The 18,856-nt window shown below is 36.8% G+C and overlaps 1 protein-coding gene across 2 annotated transcripts; it reads right to left on the bottom strand.

The window, feature by feature from the left end:
* Positions 1-225: 225 nt before the first annotated feature.
* LOC127634634 (CD226 antigen-like) lies at positions 226-12,161 on the bottom strand. Of its 2 annotated transcripts, none has more exons than XM_052114256.1 (6): positions 12,036-12,161; positions 10,329-10,655; positions 3,311-3,667; positions 2,889-2,991; positions 2,232-2,286; positions 226-1,138 (listed from the first exon to the last, which is right to left on the bottom strand). In XM_052114256.1, the coding sequence occupies exons 1-6, from the start codon at positions 12,100-12,102 to the stop codon at positions 995-997; spliced, it is 1,053 nt and encodes a 350-aa protein (XP_051970216.1). In that variant the 5' UTR covers positions 12,103-12,161; the 3' UTR covers positions 226-994. The 2 variants fall into 2 exon arrangements, with proteins under 2 accessions (XP_051970216.1, XP_051970217.1); XM_052114257.1 differs by having other exon boundaries at positions 226-462.
* Positions 12,162-18,856: the final 6,695 nt, after the last annotated feature.

Genomic DNA, 18,856 nt, shown 5'->3' with positions numbered 1-18,856 from the left:
TTAAAGAAACCCCTGATTATTAAGAGTTGTTTATATGCAATGAATATGTAAAATTAGAAAAAGTAAATGGTGAATGTAACTGCTTTATGAGTCTTAGACATCATGCATACAACAACATGCTAATGGTATACTGCAGTCTTACCACTGAGCTGTAAACCCATGTTTTTTATGTTGATTTGTGAGATCAAGGGCAAAGAAACACTCTCAAAACATGGATGCATCAAAACGTGATTCATTTTATTTCTCTAAATGTTAAGTGCTCTCTGCTCAAAGATCATAGAAGCTCTCTGAATTTTGAACACTCCTAATAATTTAAAGTCATTATTACTCTTCTTGAGATCACAAATAAAGCAGATCATGACAAACAGACAAAACATATTCCATCAAGAACACTGTAAGATGAGCATTGACAGTTCTCATCAGTAACAGAGCCTCTGGTACTCATTCTCTGTATGTCCATTTCTGTAGAGAAAGAGAAACATGATTTGGCCTCAAACTGAGACACAAGACAAGGATTTGATTTTTAGCATGTTTATCTACTCAAAGTCCTCTTTGGTCTGATCGTTTGATAAGTAGAGTCACTCAAATTAAAGTGTTGCTTTGGAGTTTGCTCAGAGTGGACTTTCGCTTGGATCTGGTTTTTAAGCAATCGTCCAGAAATCTTCTTAAACTGATTACATGTCAAACAGACTTTATTGAGGAGCAGAGAGGAAATTATTTGGTTTTCCCCCTAATACAGTCATGAGCAGCCAACATCCAGCACCATTATGCAATGAAGTGCCATGTGGGTTATGTGCCAGGCTTGAATTGTTAATGCAATGCTGCTGCTGCTGCTGATGATGGTGGAGGTAGTGGTTCATCAAATGATAAATGATATGGATGGGTCCATCAGTCTTCTGCATTGTAATGAAGTTCTCCTTTTCCCCTCTGATGTATCCATTAGTCTTTGGCATTAAGTTTAGGTTATTCTTTTCTTTAATTGAATGTTGAGCAATCATCTCTTTTGTTTTTGTTTCTGATTTTGTTTTTCATGAGCTTTTATTATCTGAAAGTTAGCATATATTTCTTTATCTCTTGCCCCAGTTCTGGTCCCTTTATTCATCCTGTCATAGACATAGCCATGATCATAGTGGTTACGCTACCGTAGAAAGGAAACATGAAAGATGAGTTACATGAAATAAAATGAAGGATTAGAAGTACTGCAATTCATACATGTTAAATGTGGCAGTTAAAAAAACACATTCAGTGTTGGCTGCACCATTATTCAGTGTCAGACATCTGTTTGTGTCAAATAAATTATTATTCAAATTTCAATACAATTGAAATACATTTTGTGTAGAATTCAACTTTAAGTTTAAAAGGAAAAAACAAATTTAAGACTGGTATTTATTTCTGATATACAGTAAGTAGGGGAATTGATATCCTTGCAGTTCCCTTACAGGTTGAATAAAATAATAATAATGCTTAAATTAGGCATCATAAATATTATTCCAACTCTGAAAAATGGTTAAATGTAATTTTAACTGTAGCTGTATGTTAATGAGCTGCTGTCTCCTTTAAGCAAAACATATAGCAGGGTAAATTCAACAAAATCTGTCATCAAGATTTCACCACAAAATCAAAAGAAAAAATGTAATTGAAATACTTTTATCCATCCATCCATTTTCATTACCGCTTAGTCCATTAGGGCCGTGGTGCCAATAGGGAGAACAGGGAGGCCCAGACATCCCTGTCCCCTGGGGATCCCCAGCCGCTCCCATGCCAGCGGGGAGAATAATCTCTCCTGCCCGTTGTGGGTAGTATATGTATTTATTTATTATTTTTACATTATATGAATTTATTTTCATGATTATTTTTATTATATTAAGCATCCTCTCTCAGTTTCTATTACTGTTATGCAACTGAATAATATTTAAATTGTAAAGTATTTATACATCATGGTCGAACCGTTATACTGAATTTAATATAGTGATAAGAATGATAAAAAGTGCATGGATAGGATGATTTTTTTCTGTACGTATTGTGTGATGCGAATAGGTTTCTTTCATATAACAGTAATGAGAATTTTGAGAATGGATGCACCTTATTATCATGAAAATAATGTCACAAAGCAAAAATACAAAATATGATCTCTTAATTTGTTCTTTTAGATTCTGTGGTTAAATATGACCCAGACATTTCTTGAGATTCACTGAGCTGTGTGGAGCACAATATTGATTTGACATATTTACCTGTCTTTTACCAGGTTGCAATTTGATTTTATATTCCTCTCTCCTCCTTTTCTTCCTGTGAAAACAGTGACAGTTAATGACAGATATTAAGGTCCACTTAATCATTTACAAAGAGCCCAACAAGGAGCAGGTAAGCAAACACTGCAGTATGGAAATAACCTTGCGTCACTAAAACACAATAAACTGCACACTCAGTATAAAGCGGCAGACAGTGTGTTGAGCATATGGTGAAGACGAGGCAATGTTCTAATAGGCCATCTAACAAACAAACCAGAAGGTTATAACTTAATACATATTGAAAGCTATGGAAAATGTAATGTGTTTTAACACTTAACCCAAGTTCAGCCACAACATTGTACAGTACGCAAGTGCTACTAGATTTAGATAGCAAAGCAAGTAAGATAAAATAACTGACCATATTGTGTCTGAAATATAATTTTTGCAATGTAACTAGATGTTAACTTTTTATTTATAGAACTTTTTCAATGAATATCACACACTTTTTGGCTTTGTGGCTTGTTAGATCAATAATCCACTTAAATTACCTGTAAGTAATGTTCCTACAACAACAAAACACAAGTATCATTTAAGATGGTTTGAAGCTTAAGTGCAAAAGTGTCCGGGTGCCTTTAAGATTAGTATAGTGAAATGGCATACCTGTTCACCCACGTCAGCAATAAAATCAGGCTCATCAGAAGAGCGCCACCAACCACCCCTCCTCCAATATATACATACAGCATGTACCGAAGGCTCCTATACTCTGATATGAGAGTAAAAACAGGTTTTAATCGTTCTTTTGTACGAAAAAGTAAAGCTCAATCGACAGCATTTGTGGCATAATGTTGATTACCACAAAAAATGATTTCAACTTGTCCCTCCTTTTATTTAAAATAAATATTTTAATATTAACGGATTGGCAACATTTCTACGTTTTGCAGATTGGGGCGAGTCATAATTCATTTTCGTGGTAATCAACATTATGCCACAATAGCATGTAATTGAGCTTAACTTGTATTGAACCCGTAATATTCCTTTAAACTCTGAAACTTGAATCTTTCAGTATCGAAAATGAGCTATACCTTGGAAAGATAACGTGGTCAGTAGGACTGTGGTGGTCTGGACACCAGAATCTGTGCTGAAGTTGCAACGGTAGAGTCCTCCATCCTCTTCGATGATGTTGGTGAGGTGTAGACTGACCTCCATAGCTTCACTGCAGTTCAGTGTGCCTCTACTGGTGAAATTTCTCAGCTCCACACCACTGTCCAGCATCTGGCATGTTGCTATAATGTTGCTACTGCCCTCCTCTGCCCCCATCTTTTCTATGCTTACATGGTAAACCTCATCATTGTGGATGTGGTCACATCTAATGGTCATGTTGTCATTCTCTGTGGCCACCAACTCTGTGTCAGGTTTAATAGTGATGGTGGTGGTGATTGCTAAAGGGGGAAATAAGAATAAGCGGTCATTATACAAGGTTCCTTCAAAATTATAATTATTGTGGGCTTTACAGCCCTTTTGACTCCTTTAACTCCTTACCCCTTTAACATAATTCTGGGCTATCATTTTCCATGTTCATACTTTGGCTAGGGTTATATGACTGTGCGCCTTTGGCATTGCAATTCGTAGTTTGTACCATAAAAGCGGCTTCACAGCCCTAAACTTGAATGTATTATGTAGAATCGGATCTCAAAGAACCACAACAAATTAAAAAAAAAACGACTGTGGAAACATGTTTGTAAAAAAAACAAACAAAACAAAAAACGTAGTGAGCAAAACTTTTTGGATGAGGTGGTCATCTACAAAAAATGAAAAATGCTAATAAAACAAAAAGGATTGATTTGTAAATAATATTTCATCCTTTGCTATATTGAAAGAACTAGAACTACACAATATATGATGGTTTACAATTGTTTTTTGTTAAATGTACAGTCATTTCAAATCAGATGATTGCAACATGCTCCAAAAAAGTTGAGACAGGGGCAATTTAAGACTAATAACAATTTGACGAGTTGAAATAACAAGGGGATGTGAAACAGGAGATGTAAAACAGGTGAGGCAGTTATGTCATAGTACCAGAGACATTGCAATGGGGTAGGCAAACCATGCAATTGCCTGGGGCCCCGAGCTGGAAGGGGGCCCCTCAAGGACAGCTGATTAAATTGGACCACAGCAACGACAACATGGAACCCCCTTAAATTCTTTGATGGTAAAAGACACTGCAATGACATGTCCAGAACCCCCCTAAATGGGCCCCCATGCTACGAGCTCACTGTCACAAATTTGTAGTTTCAGATCGGCAATTAAATGACGTATATTAAGAGGAAATTAAAGCAAGAGGAAGAAGAAAAGAAAAAACGAGACGGTGGTAAGTGAGAATCTGTTACATTGAATGAAGTCGTAATGTCAAGAGGTTTCATTTTTCCCACCACACATCAGAAAAGTTGGTTGTCATTTGTCAGTTCAATGCTAACCACAGATGGTTAATCAGTAGACTAGCTTACTCTGTCTAAACTAGGGTTGCAGAAGTATACAGGTTTCACTGTATACCAAAGTATGAAAATTGATGGTTATCATACCGTGTACATTTGCTCATCTACGGTATTGAGAAAAAAATGCAACCGGACGGAAAATATCACCTGCGCGTGTGCATCTCTTTTCCTCCTTGTCTGCCTGTCAAACTCGTCAACTTGGCCCACACACACACACACATGCAGAGGAGAAAATGTCAATGCGAGGCAAGGGGGTCTGACATAATTGAGTGTGTTAGAGTTAAAGCAGTGTTTCTCAACTGGTGGGTTGCAGGTCTGTTCAGTCTGGGTCACAGATAGCAGGGAAAGAACAATGCCATAGTTCTCCCATTGAAGATATTTCGGCGGCCATCCAGGTGATGGCCTATTTAGGACTGCCGAGGCAGATTTAATGATAATCTCACAATCAGCTAAAGGCTTCTCATCTGCATTTCGCACGAGTGTAAAAGAACCAGTTGGCTATCATGATCTGCTCTTTACTCTGACGCGCATGTGTAACAACCAGGCTTTCCCTCGATATTGCGGAACGTAGACCTCAAAACTGATGTGACTCATTTCAATTCTAGTGAGACTTTTCTCAAGTCAAGTCGAACCTCTCAAACCGTAGGCAGCACTGTCATGCCAAACAGCACCGAGGAGGAAAAGAGCATGCTATTTGCCAAAAAATGTAATAAAATCATTACACATCATCATCTTTACAAAATTGTTTCACGATTTTACATGAATAAAAGTAACTATATTGTTATATTTAAAAAAAAATATATAGTTTCATATGAAATAATCTAAACGTAGAATCTATTAGACCTTTTATATCAACAATTGCAGTTAAAGTTTCAAGATGTGTTTCAGCTAGTTTTTCATAAATACTATAATTTATTATTATTTTTAGTACTGTTATTCAAGACTAGCTACACTGACTTAACCATGTTAATGAGAAGCCTTTCCTCCTGTGTAATATTTACTGTATGTTATGTTTGAATTATTGAATTAGGAAACAAATGGGATAATAATGGGCTCATATAAGTAATTATGCTCTTCAATTTTTAAAAGGTGGGAGAGAAAACTTCCTGTCTCTATTGCCTCTGGTGAGAGGAGCTTTTCAGTTTAAAGTTGATAAAAACTTACTTGAGGTCAACCATGTGCCAGGAGAGGCTCACAAGGCTGGCACTGATATCAATTGAAGATGGCATTCGAAAGTCTTTAGGCATGGAAGACAAAGTGGTTGCATTTGCTGAAGCCAAGGCCCTTAAGCAGCAATTAAAAAAAATGTGCACTACGGTTTTGTAAGCAATTTTTGTATTGTTTGTGTATTTGGAGTTATTTATATTACGTATGCAAAGTTTGCCTTTATTTATTTATATTTTATTTATATTATTCCTATTGAAAATAAAACATTTGACATTTTTTGGAACATAAAAGATTTGTTTGTATAGTCATCTACTGTATGTGCATGGGTGATTAATGTGCCTTATGAAACGCCCCTGAATAATCCATTAGACTAATCATTAATACAATAGTACCTCAGCTCGCTATACTATATTATGCAGTCTGCATAGGGCACCAACTCCCTAGGGGGGCACCAGAAACTCCACTGGCTGCCCTTATGTTATATGCAGTGGCGGCTGCTGGTCTTTCAAAGAGGGGAAGCTCATTTTCGCCCTACATTATAAACTTATTTAAAAGTAAATTCTGCCCTACGTTCCTTTTCGAGAAAATGCACTGTGACTCTGTCGTACCAACTAGGCGTCTTTTCCAGTGACTTGACCAGTGTCTTCTCAATGGCCAGCAGAGCTAGGCTGCTTAAACGACCTTGGCCCTTGTTGGATGATTCACTACTCTCATCATGTCCCCTAAATGACAGCTCCTGTCGGCCAAGCAAGGATGTTACATCAATAAGGCGGTTTAGGAAGGCCCTGTTTTGTTTGACTGTTTCATTATGTTTAGTCACTTGAATGCGAGCACCTTCATTGATTGCATGCTCAACCCTGATCCTGCCCATGCAACTTAATCTTGCACATGCACTCACATGTTCATTGCTCTTTTCATGTCTTTTATATGCCCTGTCAAAGTTAGACAGATCTCTAAACCCCACTTTTGACCAAACAACACATCCGTGAGATGGTTTCATCAAGAGGCATGGCCAGCAGTACATTTTATTTGTCACAGCACTTCCAGTCAGCCAGCTAACTTTGTCATACCAGGAGAGCTGAAAAGACCTGTTATTTTTCCCTATTTTTTGCACTAAATCAATCTTAGGTGTTGATCTGCCCTGCTGTTTAATTCTAATTTTTTCCTCGTAAGGAAGACTTTCAAATGGCTTCGCCAAAATCAGGTCGACAATATTAGCACCGTCTGCCATCCTGCGCAGTTTCACCCATACGACGCTAGCCTAGCCTACTGTATGAATGAATGAACGAACGAACGAACGAACGCTCTAAAACAAAATATATTAAACTTGGTAAAACTGAAACAAGGAATGTGGTGTATAATTGTGTGAAATGTATTATGCAAATTGACTAGCAATTTCGCCAAACAAATATAAAGAAATAGGTTGCAGCAGTTTGTCTTTCGACTACACTTGAGAAATCCGCGATGGGACTGAGCGCGAAATAGCTTCAGTGACTTCTTATAGTACAGATTCGCTGTCAATCAAAAGGAGATGCAGTCTTTCGACAGATCCTCCAATCATCACGCGGAAGCCCGGAGTCTGGGCCAGCCCACTCCTCATTCACCCCCAGAGACGCTGAGCGTCCGTGAGCGGGACATAATCGCAGCATTTATCCAATGACCGTCTATTTTCGGAGCACTGAAAAAAACTGTTCAGAGCAGCCCCATTGAAGTCAATGGATGCTCGGCTTCAACAGGGAAATGCACTGACGCTACGGGAATGTATGAGAAGTAAATCGAGTCAGCCGACCTGCTATATGTAATGTAGCTGATTCTGAACGAACTCGTCTTTGAGATGAACGTGTTCTAACGCATTTTTAGTCAATAAATTGTTTACACAATAGTACATATTTGACCATTATTTTTTTGACATTATAGGGGAAGCTGAGCTTCCCTTGCAGTCTTAAAGAAATCCCCACTGGTTATATGTAATTCAAGGACCCTGCAGCATTCGAAGAACAGTCAATCGCCTCATGTTTGCACTGTCTCATCGATTGATCGTGTTCATATTTTATGATACTGTCATGGTACTCCAAGGCTTTTTGTGAGAAATATAACAGAATAGGCTATTATTTGTGATAAAGGAAAACAATTATGTACAGTATATACTCAGGGGTGTAAAGTAATATCAGCCAGATATCAGCATTAATCCTGCCTCTAATTTGAAGAAACATATCGAGGTACATTTCATATTTCTGCTGGCTAGATTCTGTGTCTATAATGTAGCCTGTAAATTATCTATCTATCTATCTATCACTCAGATTATTGCGTTGATGTGAGAGATTAATGCGTCAATGTTATCAACAGGGCTGGGCGATAAAAAAACAATATGGATGATAAAATTCTGAGTAATTTTTAATACTTAGCCTACATTCAACATCTAGAACAGGGGTGTTTATTACATCGATCGTGATAGCAAGACAACACTGGTTGGTTTATCTAGATAAAATATACAAGATTGACTTTTTATTTCCTGACGTCTGTCACTCCGTGCTGTTTGATTGACAGGCAGCTAATGATTGTGTGCTAATGCGGGTTCGCACCTAAATGATCAAATATACTTTAGAATTCCACCAATGCCCGTCTTGATTAATGTAAACAGTCGGTTTGGTCTGATAAAAATTGTATTTGCATCAAAATGTTGTACTTGAAGTGTACATGTAACTGAATTGTGCACTGTCTAGTTTATTACATACATATATATTGTCTATATGACATATGCCATGTCATATAATGTCTATTAATCAAACAACAATAACAAGGAAATGAGAAAACCACTCACCACTTTTGGCTGAATAACTTGAGTATCTTAAGATGTATTCATGTAATATAATATATTTAATAATCATATTTTTAATAATATTGTTAGTTTTTTTTTATAATACCGACCCTTGATGTAGAGAGTGTTAATTTGTGTAATAAATTACCAGGAAAGTAGAGATGATAAAATAATTTAGAATTATGCTCAGCCTTTATCATGTTTTTTTTATAATGCCTGATAGAAAAGTATCAATCTTTGTTCAGCAATACTTCAGCAGAACATCCGTCACAAACTTCAGAAAATTGTGCATCATGCATTAGAATGAGAACACAACTATTGCTGGGCTTAATCAGTTTGTATCTCAAAAGGAGGACAATGTGGCCCCTCATGTGCTTCTTAAAGAAATAAATTAAATTTATTCAAATTCTCTTATTTACTCACCCACATGCCATCCCAGATGTGTATGACTTTCTTTCTTCAGAAGAAAACAAATGAATATTTCAGCTCTGTAGGCCCATACAATACAAGTGAATGGATGCCAACATGTTGATGCTCCACAAAGCACATAAATGCAGTATAACATTTATCCATATGACTACAGTGGTTAAATCCATGTCTTCTGAAGAGGTATGATAGGTGTGGGATTGTTTTTGTGATATAATTGTATGGACCAAAAGAGCTGATACATTCTTCTAAAAATCTTAATTCGTATTCTGCTGAATAAAGAAAGTCATACACATCTGAGATGGCATGAGGGTGAGTAAATAATGAGAGAATTTTCATTTTTGTGTGAATTATTCCTTTGAAACCAGATGTGGCCCCTGTCCCAAACAACTGCTCTACCCCTTCTATTGTGCGGGACATAATGCACCATGTGACCCTGCTTTTTTTATTGGGTTTTCATTAAATCTTTTGCAATCCTTGCATTGTTTAAACATGTTTTACGCACAACAATAATGCTATGTCGGCATTAAGGGAAATTTAGACCCTACACAGAAACTGATTTGAATGTAATTGTTTCATATATTTTATTCTTTCTGGCAAACAGCCATAAAAGGAATGTAAATTAGGGTATGTGTGCTACATTTTTAAATTGCAGCATAGAGTTTATATTATAAAGGGGCATAGATTTCAAAACTCAATACTCATGAGTATGTTTAAATGAGCTACTCTTTTACTGTTACTTGAGTAGTTTTTAGGACAGGTACTTTTACTCTACTCCTACTACATTTTTTAAGATGTAACTGTACTTTTACTTGAGTATTATTTTTCAGTACCCTTTCCACCCCTTTATATACATTGAAATTATTAAATACTCTAAAGGCAAAGAAATTAGTTAAGTATTTATAATTACTACTCATTAAAAATAAATAATATATCGTGCCTTTTTTTATTTTTCCGCTCCTGTCCCTGCCAAGATCTGAGCACATCACTGATATAATGTGTTGTTCTAGTGCTTTCAATATAGCAAAGGGTGAATTTAATTAGCAAATAACTCATATTTATTTTATTAGCATTTTTCATACTGTCCCAACTTTTTTGGAATTGGGTTTGTATAATGTAAGATAACAGGTAGACCCTCTTTTCTTTGAAACAAGATGGCAAATTTTAGATAATTTTGGCTAGGTACCATACTCGTACCTTTTATTTCGACGAGTATGTCTTTGGTCCAGGAACCCTGAGGATAGGTCTGCAGAGAGCATTGGTAGTGGCCGATGTCCCCCTCAGTGACGTTCATTATGGAAATGCTGCCATCCATTGGAGTGGTTTTGAGAAAATCCACTCTACCATCATAAGATGGGGCAAAGTTGGAGCCATACTGAGGATGATACACTGCTACAGGTTGTGAAAGAGATTTTTTAGTCCAAGAGACCATAGTGAGATGGCCATTCCATGGGCACAAGCAGTGCAAAACCATTCCCTCCTGCAGGATGACTGATGATTCTGGGGCTTTCATCTGATTGGAACCTAGAAGACCATTGTTTAAGCATGGGAAGTCAGACAAAATCAATGTCACAAATGATTTACAAAACGTTAAAATTAACAAATAAAAACATAATTGTACATACTTTCACATAACCCTGCTTTAGTGTCAATAGGAAATATCAATTTAAAATTTCCAAACATTACTCATCCAAATAGAATAGAAGTAGAACAAGGAGTCCTGTAACAGATGCTATGGCCCTAAGAGAACCTGCATCTCAAAATTATTGAGTCAGTCTGGAATTACAAGAGACAGAAGCAACTGAGAGGTTGCTTCCTAAATACATAGAACTGTGTCAAGTTCTTCAAGATGCTTGGAACAACCTATCATCAATAACCTTCTATGCAAGTATTCCTAGGAGAAGTGGTGCTGTTTTAAAGGCACAGGGTGGTCACACCAAATATGAATTTAGTTTGATTTTTAAGTTCAAGGAATGTTCTGTATTCAATACAAGTTTATATCAACAGCATTTGTGGGATAATATTGATTACCAAAAAATGTATTTGGACTTCCCCCTCTTTAAAAAGAAGCAAAAATCTTGGTTCCAGTGAGGCACTTACAATGGAAGTGAATGGAGCCAATCCATACATATTAAAATACTCACTATTTCAAAAGCATAGCCACAAGACCTAAAACAATATGTGTAAACATAATTTCAGTGTGACAAAATCACTTACACAATTTTACAACTACCATTCCATGATGGTGTAATGTCAACAAACCCTAAAATGACTGTAAAAAGTATGACTTAAAACAACTTTACAGCTCAAATACATGATTTTTAACTGAAGAATGGAAGTGCTTTTATAAAATAATCCTATAATTTTTTCCTTTAAACCCTCCAAAAATTGTCCCCTTTCACTTCTATTGTAAATGCCTCACAGTAATTTTTTTCCTTTTTTAAGAAAATTATTTTAACCCATAATATTCCTTTAATAGATTAATAGAAATTATTCATGACATTTATAAAAAATAATCCTCAATATTTTTGAAAATGTCCATTGATAAGTTATTCTTCAACTACTGTTACATAAGTTTATATGCTCTGCACCCATTTACTTAATTTGGTAGTGAAGTTACAACAAAATGACTTGAATAACAAAATGGTCATAGACACTGACATTGTAAGACTATTCCAGAACTAATTTAACTATAACAATGCTCAAGGTTAAAAACAAAATTACTTGCAATGTAACCACAAATCCTCCCATTTCCCTTTAAAAATGTTTATACGTTTCTAGGATGAACATGTTTATCGTCGACTACAAAATATACACAATACAAACAAATAGTACAAACAAATCCTTATGACAAACCATTCAAAATTCATCCCAGAATGTCTAGCTTTGTTACAAAAACATTACCTTTAAGAAAATAGAGCGACATCATGAGTACCAAGGAGTACCAGTAATCCTTTTGTACTGTGACCATTTTGCTTCTCTGAGACAGAATGAATACAGTATTGACAGGGACGAGGCAACCACAGGCACTTTGTTTCAGCAGCAAGAATCTGCAATCACCTCAACCAGTAGTTGAACAATGTTTGAGAGGAGGGGTTAAGTTCACCAAACCATAATAGGTTGAATTTCACTCCCCACACAACTGAAAGTGAAAGATTTTAAAATCTGATTAAATAAAAGCAGTGGAAAAAAGAACTGTCTTTAACTTAAAAGCAATTCCAGCAATGGGCAACATAATGGCTAAAAGCCATTTCACCATATTTGCTTAGAGTTCAGCTCCCTTTGGGAATTAGATATGCAACACAAGTATCCATTTTTAAAATTGAGTTAAAGACAGTTCTTTTTTCCACTGCTTTTAATTAATCAGTTCTTTTGTTACTTTGTAATTTTATATATTTTGACAAAATGTGTCTGTACCTTTATAAAACTTAAAACTTAATTTGTATTTGTATTTCGTATTTTTTTTATATATATAATTTTTTTAATTATTTGCTTGTAAAGGACTTTGAATAACTTCCATGTATGATAAGGTGCTATATAAATAAACTTGCATCACACTATGACAATAAATAATATCAGAGTTTTCATCATGCAGTCATATCAACCTGGCAGTGGGAGTGAAAAGGACAACGTGTCTACTGTAAGTGCTGAAGATCTGAATAATCTAATTCTGTAGTACCATCTGAAAGGTAAAAATTAAAGGCTCTCCAATGATCAAACTGAATATATTCCTATCTTTCCTGGCGGACACGTATGCCTCTTCAAGTTTCAGTCTGATAGAAGGACACTTCAAAGTAGCCTTTACCTTGTTTGAGGAGATGTGCAGGATGGGAAGATTAAGGGTAAGATAGTGTGCATTAGATGATACACTCACATTTAATTTGTCTTAATAAAAGTGATCAGGAATATCAAGTTTCTTGTGTCACATCCATTTGTTGCATGACTCTACCACTATTTTTAGTCTGTTCCTTACACAAAGCTATTGTATGACTTCAGAAGACTTAGAATATCACACACAAATAATATGTACAATTTTAATAATCCTTTTTGAATATTGAAATCTTCAGTCTCCATTTACTGTAATTGTATGCAAAGGAACGACCAGTACAGTTGTGGCCAAAAATATTGGTACCCTTGGTAAATATGAGCTAGGCTGTGAAAAAAATTTACAAAAATCTCAACTTTGATTGAAGTAAAACAATTCAAATCGATTTTTGGATTTCCTCCAAAAATCATTGGCCATAATTATTTGCACCCTTGTATTCAATACTTTTTGCAACCTCCCTTTGCCAAGATTTCAGCTCTGAGTCTTCTACTATAATGCTTAATAAGGTTGGAGAACACATGGCAAGGGATCTGAGACCATTCCTCCATACAGAATCTCTCCAGATTCTTCAAATTCAAAGGACCACGTTGATGGACTATCCTCTTCTGTTCACCCCACAGGTTTTCTATGTGGTTCAGATCAGGGGACTGGGATGGCCATGGCAGAACCTTGATTTTGTGGTCAGTGAACCATTTTTGTGTTGATTTTGATGCGTGTTTTGGATCATTGTGCTCCTGGAAGATCCAACCATGGCCCATTGTAAGCTTTCTGGCAGAGGCAGCCAGGTTTAGATTTTCTATCTGTTGGTATTTGATAGAGTCTGTGATGCCATGTATCCAAACAAGATGCCCAGGACCTCTGGCAGAAAAACAGCCCCACAACATTAAAGATCCAGCACCACATTTAACCGTGGGCATTAGGTACTTCATCATCTCTGTGTGAGCCAAACCCATCTCTGGTGTTTGCTGCCAAAAAGCATTTTTCTTTTTGTTTCATCTGACCATAGAACCTGGTCGCATTTGAAGTTTCAGTAGTGTCTGGCAAACTGAAGATGCTTGAGTTTGTTGTTGGATAAGAGCAGAGGCTTTTATTCTTGAAACCCTCCCAAACAACTTGTGGTGATGTAGGTTACATCTGATATTTTTTATGAGACTTTCTGACCCCAAGACCCAAATAATTCCTGCCATTCTTCAGCTGTGATCCTTGGAGAATCTTTGGCCACTTGAACCATCCTCCTCACTGTGTGTGGAGACAATATGGACACACGTCCTTTTCCAGGCCAATTCTTAACATCTCCAGTTGATTGGAACATGTTAATTATTGCCCTGATGGTGGAAATGGGTATTTTCAATGCTTTGGCAATTTTCTTTTAGCCACTTCCCATTTTGTGATGCTCAACAACATTTTGCTGCACATCAGAACTATATTCTTTAGTCTAACCCACTGTGATTGATGGGAATTGATTAATGGTGATTAAGGGAATTTGGCCTGTGTGTTCCCTTGTATTTATACCCCTTTGAAACAGGAAGTCATGGATGAACAATTTCATGTTCCTTGTCACCCAGTTGCTCTAAAAAAATTAAAATATGAATGGGAATATAATTCAGATATATTTTACTCATAATAATTTCTAAGGGTGCCAGTAATTGTGGCCAACGTGTTTTGGAGAAACATTTTTAATTAATGAGATATTTCCCCTCTTTCAATTTTGTTTTCTTCAATTAAAGGTTCGATTTTTGTGAATTTTTTAAATGAAAGATCAAAAGGATAAACGATGCAGATTTTTTTCACAGCCTTTTTTGCTAATTTACCAAGGGTGCCAATATTTTTGACCACAACTGTATATTATTCAAAAATTCTCTTTTTTTTTTGTTCCAAGGAAGAAAGTCATACAGGTTTAGAACAAAATGGAGGTGAATAAATAATGACAGAATTTCCCTTTGTTTGGTTTTTTTTGGATGAACTACATTATTCTTATAATAAAAGAACTATAATATTCTTTAAGTATCCCCCAATTTTTCCCAATCTGCCAAAGATTAGTTGCAAGGAGTTGTCATTTTATCATTATATAATGACTGGATGCCTTTAAATAAATGATGATACCTTTTGATTTTTGAGCAACAGAGCTCATAGGGAAAAAGCTGCTATGGTGCATAAATCTGATGAACTACTACTCAAACAAGAGACCAGCATCTTAATGGCTTTATCTGAAAAATAAAGACATGTTGCATACCATATGTGTGTAACAACAGGCTAATATTATTGATATTATCAGTAGTGTTTTCACAATTTTTCACACCATTTGGTGTGTACATTCATACCATTTTAAGTCAATTATGTTTCCCATCGCTTTCTAAAAAAGCAGTTGGCCGGAAATGTTGGTTTGATGTGCAAAACTATTATCACTCCTTCATCTGGGTTGTTGTGACACATCCGGATTTCAGAGTTTGGCTGTGCTGCTGTGAGAGTTAACACCTGTGCGTGGTTGAACACCTTTAGGCAGTGTTAAATTCACCCAACCTCAACAATCTTGAATCTACATCACAGATGCAGGGCATCTGTGATTCCTACATCCAGGGTTCCCACCCTTTTTAACCAATGGCATTCCATGACCTTTCCTGTCGTTTGTGATTACTGGATACATATTTGTAAATGTCTTTTTGATTCAGATGGATTCATGAATGAATCATTCAGACTGAACAGTTTAAACCTATTTGTTCACTCAAAAGAATGATTCACTCACAAATCTCTATGGCTGTTTTACTCTGCCCAAGGGCAATATCTAGCCAATGAGATATTTTTAGTGCAGAGGAAACCAAGAAAATGTATATTCACTATAAAAATATCCATGACTTTTTACATTTTACCAATTTCCATGATTTTACAGGCCTGGGAAGCACAATCCCTGATTTATCCAGGTTTTCCATGACTGTGGGAAACCTATGCAACTTTAAACCAATTCAAATGACGTGATCATTTTTTTTTTTTTTTTTTTTTATAATTTTAAACAGATTGCACTCACAAGGAGCTATATCTATCAGATACATATTTTAAAGCCAAGCAAAACTTACATTCACTTCAGAGATATTCTGATAAGACTTTCCCATGACTTTTAAGACTTTATTAATTTGGATTATTAGCACTAGATGTAAACAGCACTGCCACACAGCAGGGCTATTTGTACTCTTTATAGTCTGTTTGAAACACTGAAATTAAAGTAAAACTGCACCCACAATTGTTGCTGCAATAGCGTAGTGTGTAAATTATGGTGTGGAGTTTTTAATCAAGCAGACGTCCCGGGTTCGATCCTGTCTCTTGATATTTCCTTCAATACTACTTATAATAATAATAAATAATAATAAATTATACATACAAATTTATATAAAGGTTAAAACCATGTTTTTACTATAGTAATATTGTAGTAACTATGCTTTTTGGCTTAGTTTTAGTGCAATTATTCATGGTGTTACTACAGTAATATGGCATTAATATATTAACCATTATATAGTTTAATTATGTGGTTTACTAAGATTTTACAACAAAATACCAAGGTGATACTATGGTTTCTGTAGTAAAACCATGGTTAAGTTTTGTAAGGTAAGGGGTTGGTATAGGGTGTCTGGGGGACTCTAAAAAACACATTAAACATTCTGCATTGATGTCCCTATACTGTATGTTAGTATTTAATTATACAATCTAACACTATTTGCACTCCAAAGAAGTGTAAAGAAGATGCTTTTTGTTGCCATTTGTAGTGTAAATAACATCTATCGCCTTTTTGCACTTACTCCATCGCTATAGCCACTGCCTTATTAATTTTCATGACGTATTGAGGCCTGGAATTCGCCATTTTAAAAATGGAGAAAAATTTCCAGGTTTTACATTACTGTGGGAACCCTGAAGATGACAACAAAAATCCAATATGAAACCGTTAAAAAGGAATATATCTTTTAACAAAGTAAATGCAAATGCATAACACGAAAGCTACCTGGTTACAGGACAATATTTTAACGAGGACAATGAATAAGCAATTATTTGCAAAAAAAAACAAACAAAAACATGCTTGCTTGGTCGATTAGCTATTGGCATTGACTTCCACCAGTGAAAAACCCTTATTCGCTGACCATCCCTTTAAACCCAGTGCTCGTACCATTGGCCAGGAGTTTGGGCTTGTTAGTGGAGCAGAAGCAGATGTTGTGGAGAATAAGCAGGATGGTGAGTTTGCTGCTGGAGTTTTTGGACTGGATCAGTTCCACCAGAAGCTCCAAAGCCCCTTTCCGCCTGAGGACCATCTGCTGTCCGTCTTCCCTGAATGAAACATTCAGCAGCAGCTTGAGCCAAAGTGACAGCAGCTCCATTGCCGGCCCACCACTCCGACCACCGAAAGAGACAGGAAGTGCTGCAGGAAGTTACTGAGCAGGGCTTGGATTTAGTTAATGCTAGATTTTGCAGAGAAGTAAACTGCTTTATGAAACTGAAAATGGATACTGCAACCAACAAGTCATAAAAGTATTTCAGGAGGCAGCGCTGAACTTGAATGACTATATTTATAGACTGAAGAGTATTGTAGATGCTCAGGGGGTGAGTGGTGTAAGCTGTGCCACTTTTTACTTAAGTTGTTATCTAGGCCAGTAGAAATTAGCTAATGACAAAGCTAATTATCCTAGATATACACTGATGACCACCTGCCTCATATGCTGTTGGAACTCCACTTGCCGCCAAAACTGACCCTATGTCAGGGTAAGGTATGGACTCTACAAGACCCCTGAAGGTGTCCTGTGGTATCAGGCAACCAAGACTTTAGCAGCAGATCTTTCAAGTCCTGTAAGTTGCGAGGTAAATCCACTGTGGATCGGACTTGTTGGTCCAGCACGTCCCACAGATACTCAATCGGATTGAGATCTGGGGAATTTGGAGGCCAGTGCAATACCTTGAACTCTTCATCATGTTCCTCAAACTATTCCCGAACATTGTGTGTAAGTTGTGGCAGGGTGCAAACTGATGTCCACTTGAATGGCCAGACCCAGGGTTTCCCAGCAGAACATTGCCCGGAGCATTTCCCCCCTCCACTGGCTTGTCATCTTTCCACAGTGCATCCTGGTTCCATCACTTCCCCAGGTATATGGTGCACACGTACACGGCTGTCCACGTGATGTAAAGGAATGGGGCACACTGGACCAAGCGACCTTCTTCCACTGCTCCAAGGTCCAGTTCCGAAGCTTGCGTGCCCATTGTAGGTGCTTTCAGGGGTCCTCATGGGCACCTTGACTGGTCTGTGGCTACACGGCCCCATACACAGCAGGGTGCGATGCACTTTGTGTTGTGACACATTCTTCCAATAACCATCATTAGCATTTTCTGGGACTTGTGCCACAGTAGACCTTCTGTTTGTTTGGACAAGATGAGATAGCCTTCGTTGCCCTCGCACATCAATGAGCCTTGGGCGCCCAAAACCTTGTCAACGGATTGCGGTTTGTCCCTTCTCAGACCACTATCATTAGGGACTCACCACTGCCGACCCAGTGCGTTCACTACGAGAACAGATTGTTTGCTTACCATCTAATCTACCCAGACCTTGGCATGTGGCCTTGTTAGGAGAGCTCAACTTTATTCGCTTCACCTGTGAGTGCTCATAATGTTTTGGCTCATCAGTGTATTTCAGGATTTCTGCAATTAACTGAAATTAGACGTGTCTAAAACATACTGTAGGGCCATAGAAATATGACTTTGCCACACAATAAGGGGTAAGCTCTAAGCTGTAACAAGGGGTAAAATAAATAATTGGGGAATAAGTGTAAAAAAATAACAGTTCAAATAAAATATGAACTTAAATGAGAAACCAACGCACAATGCCAATCCAGGGTATTATTTTACTCATCATTATTTATATTTCTTAAAC

This window comes from Xyrauchen texanus, chromosome 41, assembly GCF_025860055.1.
Source record: "Xyrauchen texanus isolate HMW12.3.18 chromosome 41, RBS_HiC_50CHRs, whole genome shotgun sequence".
Lineage (NCBI taxonomy): Eukaryota > Metazoa > Chordata > Actinopteri > Cypriniformes > Catostomidae > Xyrauchen > Xyrauchen texanus.
The sequence above is the reverse complement of the archived record's forward strand: the minus strand, read 5'-3'. Positions and strand labels throughout refer to the sequence as shown.

Excerpts from the sequence above, each read along its gene's own strand:
- LOC127634634 (XM_052114256.1), bottom strand. The coding sequence starts at position 12,102 with ATGGTCACAGTACAAAAGGATTACTGGTACTCCTTGGTACTCATGATG. Across the intron at positions 3,668-10,328 it reads CATACTCGTCGAAATAAAAG|CAATCACCACCACCATCACT; the intron begins GTACGAGTATGG and ends TTCCCCCTTTAG. Across the intron at positions 2,287-2,888 it reads TTGCTGACGTGGGTGAACAG|GAAGAAAAGGAGGAGAGAGG; the intron begins GTATGCCATTTC and ends CTGTTTTCACAG.